Genomic DNA, 9,700 nt, shown 5'->3' on the forward strand with positions numbered 1-9,700 from the left:
ATATATGTATATATATATATATATGTATATGAAATCAATCTTTTCAGTATTTTGTAAATAAAAAAAATGATAAAAAATTAATATAATACAAAACAAAATTAATTACAGATATTCCAAATCCAATAACCATATGATTCATATTCTAACTAGGAAGTTCAATTGAGATTCATATATATAATTAAAAATGCTTCAAAATGAAAATTGAATAATGCTTCAATGAAGGCAATGAGCGAGCAAAGAAAAGAAATAAGAAGTAGAGAACAAGTCTCTAGCACAATCAGTGGAGATATAAAGATAGAGACACCATGAAAGACAAAGGTGATTTAGGCTCAGGGCTTTAATGTTTATGCAATCTTTTAAAAGATGGATCAGTTTCATATAAATAACTGCTAAGAAATTAAAATAAATAAACAACCTGTTCATTCATATTTAGATTTAAATAAATAGAAAAGTTATTTATAAAATAATAAATTTAGTAATTTGATAATTTAATTTAAGTTTATAGCATGAGCATGTCACTAAACTAATGGGGTGTTAAAAAAATCAATTTTGGAAACAAACTGATGAATTGCTACAATATATATCTACTGGGAAAAAAAAGGCTATTAGAGGTGATATAAATAGACATATAGATTTTTGTAAAATGGATAAAAGAATACATGATGCTAATGGAATACGACGTATATAAACACAATAAAAGCAATCACAATTGATTTCACAATAATATATGTTTTTGCAACATAAAAAACAATTAATAAATAAGAAGAACACCCACTTACTTGCAAAAGGAGAGTAAAAAAATAACAAATAAATTAGTTCTTGCTTAGAAAGAAAGAAAAAAATATAATTGCAAAGATTGTAAGGTGATTCCAAGAGAAAACTTGACCATACAATACATAATAGTGCTTATGAATTTACATTTTAAAAGTATAAAGAAAAAAATAAAAAAGAATTACAGCTCTACTATAAAGATGGTGAAATTCAAAAGGCTAAAAATTATTACTCTTTCAATATATGTTGCTAAATTAGGTAACCTAGAATTCATAAGTTGATTCTAATATGATGTGGGCAAAATGGTTAATTCTATTAATAGGATTGCTATAAAAATTTTAGGAGGCCCACAATAAATCATAGATATATAAGTAGACTTGGTGGTCGAACGAGGAAGTACAAGGGATTATTAAGAAAAAGAAATGCATTTTAAAAAGTTGGAAATAATTAAATAATACTAAGAATTATAGTGATTATAAGAAAACGAGAAGTATTGCAAAACGGTAGTCTGTAAAGCAAAAGCAAAAACTTTTGACATATATTAGGTTAGTACTAAAGGAAGAAATGAGCTATATAGAATAACTAAGATAAGGGTTCTAAGGAATTCAATCAAGTTAAATGATTAAAAAAAATACAAAAACATAAAAAAGATAAATATGTTAATTTGAGAAATTTCTAAATGAAAAATTTAATAAAGAACATATTTTTGAAGATCATAACAAACATTACAGTGATGTACATTATAGATTTATCCAAAAAAGGTAAAGTAGATTTAGTACTAAAAAAATGGATTAAGATAAGGCTTTGGGCTCCTATAAAATACATAATGAGATATGGAGAATGATAAGGGATGGTAGAATTGTTTATTTAAAAATATTTCAATAACTTTTTAAAACTAAGAGAATGTCAAATGATTGAAGACGCACCTTAGTGTCAATATTTAAGACCAATAATAATGTTTAAGAAGATGCTAACTATAGAGAAATTAAACTCACTATTCATACAATAGAGGCATGAAAGAAAAATTAAAAGACTATCACCTTAGAAAAATTATATCAATTTCATATAACTAATTTGGTTTCATAAATGATAAAAACAAGTTTCACATTAAGACAATTAATGGAGAAGTGAACAAAGAAAAATAATCTTCATTTTTTTTTTGACTTTTGATCTTGAGAAGGCATCTGATTGAGTATTTTAAGAAGTAATTGTGTGCTTTAAGATAAATTGTGCATCTAAGATATGTTGACATTACTAATATATGTATGATGGAATGCTGATTAGTATTATAAGTAATTGTGAGGTTAATAAAGAATTTTCAATTATCATAAGTTTATACCAATGATCAACATAAACTGAATTTAAAGATAGGTGTGTGGCAAAAACTAGAATTTGTAGATAAAAAAAAATGATTATATTAGAGAAAATGTTGGAATGACCTATTAAATATAAGGCCAATGAAAATAAACTTGGGAAGTTTGGACATGTGCGATGAAGGATAGAAAATATACTATTAAAAAACTTCATTAAATTATGATTAGAGAGAGTTAGGAAGGCAAGTGGACAAGCAAACTCAAGGTGATGTGGAATGCTTCTTTTAACTCACCAAAAATGAAAAAAAAATTTAAATACATGATGGGTTGACCCCCAATAGTTAGGATAAAGTAAGCAAATAATAATGATTCTTTCAAGTCAGAAATAATGAGCTTAAAAATTTAATAATTAACAGCAAACTTCCACTGAATATAATCATGCCAATCATGCATATGTTGTGCAAATTCATCAGGTCCAAACTCCATAAGAAATTATATTAAAACTATAGATTTTCTAGGTTGAAATCATGTAAAAACTTCAAATGAACGACGATTGAATGAATCGGTCAATTAAAAATAGAACTGCCGCAGCAGCATGGCAACTTGCATAACAAATAACTATCAATCAATTAGTTCTACAGTAACAAAACATAAAGAAAATGAGGTTAAGTACCTGCAACGTCTTGACCATCATAAACGCCCCTGTAAACAGTACCGTAAGTTCCTCGAGCCACCTCATACCGAATTTCAAGTTTAGACAAATCAATCTCCCATTCCTCCTTAGAGTTCTCAATCTTATCCTTACTCCAGGCCTTGTTCAGCCGCTTCTCCAGCTGAATATCCAAGCTCTTGAGATCAATTTTATCTGCCCTAAAGTACATATCATTGCCACTATAGCTTCCGAACCCCTTCAATTTCGACTGCTTCATCTCAGCTTCAGACTTATCCTCTCTCTTTGAATCCATATTGCAGAGCCAACTCAATCAAAATAGCTCCAAGGAAAATATATCTTAAAAACCGAACGGAAAAACAAAAACAAACAAAACTTTCAATTTCGCAATTGAATTCGCCGACTAAAACCAAATACTCGGAGAGAACCCTAAAAAAAGCTCTTTTTCTATAATATTTCTTCAACTAAAGCTACATAAGACATGAAATTCACTAGACTATCGACCAAATGGAGCCAAAAGAAAAAAACGGAAAATTCAGCAACGGAATATGAGTCAAAAAAAGCATTCAATAAAAAAAACGCCAAAAGAAATTATAAAATTCAATCAGGAAACAGCACAGGTAATACAACTCCCCCTTTAATTATCAAATGAAATAATTTTTTTTTTTTAAAAAAGAACTACAGAAGCCCACAACCGCACGAACACGATACGAAGGGAAACGGCAACCAAAAAGCCCTACTCGCCGATCAAAAAAACATTAACTTTATGCAACAATTCCGCAAACAATAAACTCAATCGATGAAGACAGATGGAGGAATGAAAACCCTAGAAGCAAAGAAAAACGGTTGCCGGCTTCGCTGACCGGAAGTCTGGTAGCCCTACCATACTTTCTCTACTTTCTTTATTCAACAGGTTGAATGGATTAAAAGAAGGGAGAGGGGGGGCCCTAGAGTTGCTGGCTACTTCAGAAAGATGATCTCACATTCGTCAGCTTGTGGGATTTGTGATGAGAGAGCAAGTTGAAGAGGAGCTCTCTGAAATAAAACTACAAAAGAGATTAGTGATGAGGAGAGATTATTGCGTGCGGACATCGCATGCATCTCTGCATGCGGTGTTCGATCCTGGCCGTAGATCACGGTGATCTACGGTCAGGATTATTTCCGTTTTTTTAAAAAAAAAATAAAAAATTTTAGGTGGGGCCCACCGAAATACATCAGGACCGTAAATCATGTGATTTACGGTCCGGATCGGTCCGCACGCAAGCTGCGTGCGGACGCCGATCCGCATGGAATAATTTTTCAGTGATGAGAGAGCAAGTTCAAGAGGAGCTCTCTGAAATAAAAATACAAACTTTATTTTTGTGCAAATATTTCTATACAAAATTATTCGTGAAATATAAGTATTTGTTATGCTCTCCCAGATTAGCTAGGTTAAATTTTGGAGCATTTACATATATACCATACAATTCTCATGTATTTACATATCTATCACCCACTTGCTAAATATGGGGGGCTATAGGCGGAATGGGGGAAAAGGATCACCCCAAGATGATTTTATGAGTGATTACATGCTTCCCAATCCAATCTATATATTTAACACTAAAAATTATATTTTTTACAATTATATCACATAAATGATTTTTAAAAAATAATAAAATTTAGTACTTTTTAAATACAGAAAGAATTAATATAGATAAATATTATTATTTAATTATTTTTAGTCAAAACGAGTTGAACATGAACGAACAAACATTTGTTTTAGCAAGCTGAATATGAGTTGTTCATGAACCTCGAGCTTTTTTGACAACCCTAGATAAGAGGAAAAACTTTTTTAATTATTAAATTTTTGGGGGCAATATTTACATACATATCGCTAAATTGTTATACTTCTTCCCAAATTTATTTTAAAATAAATATAAAAAATGATAAATTAAATATTGAGATAAGTTGATGAAATATTAAGAGAGTGTTTCTTTACTTTAAAAAAAAAACATTAAATATTTATTTTACTTCGACTAGATGAATTATTTAAATTTTGAAGATCAAATTTTTAGTTGTCTAACAAATCAATGATGATTTAGCACGAGTACATTTTTTTTTTTAAGAATAATATTTTTTTATATAAAAAACTTATTATATTTTGTTTTCACTCTTTGTTGTCATGTAATTTCTTTCTTTTATCATTTTTTTTAAGAGTAAAACTTTTTATTAGATTAATTGTATTGCCATATTTAAAAGATTCCTAAGGGGATGTTTGGCAGCACCATTTTAACAGTATTTATAGATCAGATTTACTAAATATAGCCAAATATAAAAAAATCTCAAGTGCCGTCGATTTATGAAATTTCTGATTTAATGTCCTAATTTTGCCTTCAATTCATGTTAAACTTGGATTTAATAAATCCAGCAAAGGGGCGAATTTAATAAATCCAAATTTACTAAATCCTTCTTGTGGCCAAACGCCCCCTAACAATGAGTTTCCATACAAGAACTTATGTTTTTTGAAGCCAAGACAAATGGATCACCCAAAAAACTAAGTGTTGGTTCTCTATGTGATTAAGAGTGAATTCCATTTGAAATGATGTTTTAAACCTTATAAATAATTGATATAGAGAAAAATAAATGTAAAATAACTTTTGTGTGAAATTCAGAATACACCCATTATGACATTTTCATATATTTTGAGTTCTCTTGATTCATTCAAGTAGGATGAACTCAAGATGCACGATCCCAAAACCCTCATAGAACCTTACAAACACTAATGTAATCTTGATTGCACCTCACCTCACCTCATCATTTATGCTTGCGTAAGTTTGCTAATACAGTGCTTGCAAAACTTTGCTGAACATTCCCCTCTCGTGTTTAGGTTGCAAAACTGTCATAATTATCTCCAATGTCTACTTATTATACCTAAAGTATACTATGATTTGTCACTAATAAATTCTATATCTCAATACAATTTCAAATTGTTGAATCTCACATGATAAGTTATTTGCTTTCATTTTCTAATGCCACACTCGGTTCACTTACACATTTCCATCTTCCTCTAACTTCTAGCCAACCCACCTCCAACTTATCAAGTTTAAGGCCTAATAAAAATAATTTTGTCTCGAATAATACTTTTATACTCTCCATAATTGAATGTTCATCACCACCAACCACTTTAACGACTTTACAAATCCTTCTCCATCTCCCAAATATTGTCAAAACAAAATAAAAGTACTCAAAAGCAAATGAAGTTAAAAAATAAAAAGCAATTTAGATGGTTCTATCACATGCCATAAAGCTTGCTTAGTGGTTCAAGGGCACAATAAATGTATACAATTTATTATATCAAAATATTCAACTTAGATGCCAAACTTCCTATTATCCATTTGTTGCTAATGATAGCTTTTCATTTTCATTCTCAGGTTATTCAATTGAAAATTTGTAGTACTTTTTTTGCATATCTCTCATAATGGTACTATTTACATGGAGCGACTCAAAGGGTTCAAGGATCTCTAATTTTTAAATTATGTATGTCTATTTAAAAAGGTCCTTTGTAGCATTAAGCATGTGTTATAGCTACGTATGTAACTCAATCTATTTATCTTGAATAACAAGACTTCTCTTGCAGCTGAATCGAACTTTCCTTAATGATCCATCACTCAGCGAATACTCGTATCTACGTTATCATTTCTATGGATGATATCCTTTCTACGAGTAACAACTAAACAACTAACTCAACTCAATTACAAAACCTACATCAAAGATTCCAACTAAAAAATTTAGGACTTATCATACTTTTTTGACATACAGCTTTTTTTTACTCTCGAAGTACATCTTACAAGTTAATCAAAGTATGCAAGAAAATCCTTCATATGAATGAAATGATCAAATTCATCTCTTTCCAACCCCCTTCTTACCAAATGTGTCCTTATTGAAGCATCTACTACAATACATCTCTAATGTAAAATTACTTTATTAATTGGTCAAGTAATTAATATCTTACCATTACAAGGCCTAATTTATCTTTTATCATGAATAAACTTTGTTAGTCCATGCATCATTCAATATTACAGTGCCATCTTCTACATCTTTAATGTATTATTTAATACATCAAGGTAATTTTCATTCATGTTCTATTTATTTAAAGAGAATATCGCATGCTTCATGCATATTCAAATTTCAATTGGGCCATCAATTCTATTGGTTGTAACCCACAAGTAGTTATTGTTTTTTTTTTTGCAACACTCTTATTTCTTGGAATACAAAAAAAAGTTCACCATTGCTCATTTTGCCGTAAAAACTAAATATTTTATTTTGACAATTGCTACAACATGTATAAGTTTGATTCAATATATTTATTAAGAGTTTGAGATTCCTATTGATATTACTCCAATATATTGTGACAATATTCACTATTCCTCATTGCTGTTCCATTAAAACTTTAGGTTAGGCTCGAATTGGTCGAATTGTCCTTTTTTTATATAGAAAGTTTTAACAATTATTGTTCTATGTTGATCCTCCTCATCACCTTTCACGGATCTTCTAATACAATAATTGAGAGACAATACAATATCCAAAGCAAAGGTTATGGATGTTTATCCATCTTTGGAAGAACATTTACCTCATATAGCCAAAACAAAGCTTGATATTCAATTTGGACTAAAATGCTGGATTTTAATAACCAATCATCTTCTTTACATTTAATATTTTCACAAATTTTCCAAACACCAACAACTTTAACCATAAACATCTTTGCAGGAAACCAGTTTAAAATAATAAAAATTTTTAATCCTCATTTTATTATAGGCAGCCCCAAACCATGGATTTAGAGAACCTCCTAGAATGATTCATTCCACTAAATTTCCAATGAAGAGAAGCTAACATTAACTTTCATTCACCTCAATAGCACAACAGGTTCCTGTGACTCTACAAGACAAATCAATTTCAAACATGGCAATCATTTATACATGCTATGGAATTGCCTTGAACCTTCAAATACCATGATTTCCATGGTGAACAAACTAACTCAAACCTCCATAGTGGCTGATTACTATCTTCAATTCGAGCAACTCTAACATCTAATAATCAACAACGATGAACTCTTCTTATAAAGTTTTTTTCTAATCAGTCTTTTAGTATTTACAAAGAAGTGCACATTCATCAACCTACATCATTAGATCAATCTATCGTACTTGCCAAGCTTATTAAAGATAAGTTAAATGATGACTAGTCTATTTTGGGACGAGTACCAATTCCACCAAAACATCTATCTAACAACCATTTTAAAAATTTTGCCACTACTTTCAAAATATCTTAACAACCTAAGAGCATTTGTGTTTTTCTAATATAAAATTATAGAGTTTCTATCTATTTCTCATGTGAAAATCCTTGTGCCATGTTGGTTGCATCTTAGTAGCTTATAGCCCACTAATTGAGATTGGCCCAAAAGGGAATCAATGAGGGAGGAGGAGGAGGATGAAGAAGAGAATAGAAAATTTTGCACATGCCTTACTATTTCCTTTTTTATTTTTCATTCCATCGTTTTATAAGACACCTTTTTATCTACCTTTCTAAGCAGCCAGTAGGACTTTGACATATGGATAATACTATCAAAATATCTTAACTTAAGAGCATTTTTTGTACTTATTAATTAAAAATTAATATAAGTGTTATCTATTTTTTCTGTGATATTCCTTATGCCATGTTGGCTTCTTCCTCGACCGAGCTTACAGCTGACTTGTGGTGTGGTGTGCTTGATTTCTATCAGTTATAGTTGAAACAATCTCTATGTTTTTTTTTAGGTATGACCTTGATCATCATGGTCAATGTTAGATTTTTCTCATATTTTGACTATTAGTCCTCCGATCGAGCTATATATGTAGTTGTTAGCTCCCTCCATTTTGGATAGTTTTTGGCTACATAATCAAGTGATAATCCTATGAGTGTGATGGAAGCTCAATTGAATGTCAGGTGGTGTTATGTCAAAAAGTTTTGAGTAGCATGAGATGAAAAAATTGGTGAATGTACCACCATGGTGGAAATTCCAATTGATAAACAATATTGTTAAATCTTTTAAAGATGATGTAGGGTTGATAATAAGGATGCCTCAACTTAGAAGGACTCTTGGTGTGTACATATTTCCTGATCAGATAATAATTTGAGAAGAAGTTTACCACCCATAGTGAATTGAACACCTAAGTGATGCTTAGTAGTTCACTTACTCATGCATTTTTTAGCATTGAGCAATTGACGACTAGCTACCATAAGGCTAAGTTTCTATCTTAGAGAAGGGTGTTGATGATTGCTACCTTTGAAAATTTTTCACTATGAGAATGTATGTGTGATGGTAAACTCTCTAGAGGGCTTGGAAAGGGGATTGTGAATGGTTGTATGGTATGAAGTAGTCAATAAGCTTTACTTTAAATCCAAGCTGACTATAAGCAATGGTAAACTCTCTAGTCATTTTAAAAATTTGTAATAGTCATCGCACCTAGCTTATCAGTAGATTATTTTTAATCAGTTTTTCAGCAGATTATTCAATAAGCTGCAGCTACCCCAAACAGACCCTAAGGGTCTGTTTGGCGCAGCTGTGGATTATTTATAATCTGCTGATAAGCAGATTATTCTGATAATCTGATAATCTGCAGATTATCAGAATAATCTGGCTTGTTGTTTGGGCCAGCTTATTCAGACCAACTTATTGGTGGTTAAATGACATTCATGCCCCTGTTTGAATCAAAACTGTTTGGGGCAGCTTATTCAGAATAGCTTATTGATGGAAAAGAAACATATAGTGCAGAAACATACGATAATCACAGATCAGTTCTAAAAGATACCATACAGTTCTCACAACTTAATGAGTACCAGAAGAACTAAAAAAAGGACAAATACAAGTACAACAACAAGGAGAAATATTAAAATATTCAACTTAAGACTCTGGCTACGCCTGTCCTCATCT

General features: G+C 30.6%; 1 protein-coding gene across 2 annotated transcripts in view; it reads right to left on the reverse strand.

Moving 5' to 3' along the window:
• LOC110024253 (serine/threonine-protein kinase HT1) overlaps nucleotides 1-3,817 on the reverse strand; it is a 10,109-nt gene extending 6,292 nt beyond the window's left edge. Inside the window, exons 1-2 of one of the 2 annotated variants that reach the window (XM_020724116.1) lie at nucleotides 3,638-3,817; nucleotides 2,758-3,093 (exon numbers count right to left, since the gene is read on the reverse strand). In XM_020724116.1, the coding sequence (XP_020579775.1) occupies nucleotides 2,758-3,049 (292 nt within the window). In that variant the 5' untranslated portion in view covers nucleotides 3,050-3,093; nucleotides 3,638-3,817. Of the gene's footprint in view, nucleotides 1-2,757 lie in introns of both variants that reach the window. The other variant, XM_020724115.1, reaches the window with a different exon arrangement.
• Between the last annotated feature and the right edge of the window lie 5,883 nt (nucleotides 3,818-9,700).

Source organism: Phalaenopsis equestris, unplaced genomic scaffold (assembly GCF_001263595.1).
Source record: "Phalaenopsis equestris unplaced genomic scaffold, ASM126359v1 Scaffold000251, whole genome shotgun sequence".
NCBI lineage: Eukaryota > Viridiplantae > Streptophyta > Magnoliopsida > Asparagales > Orchidaceae > Phalaenopsis > Phalaenopsis equestris.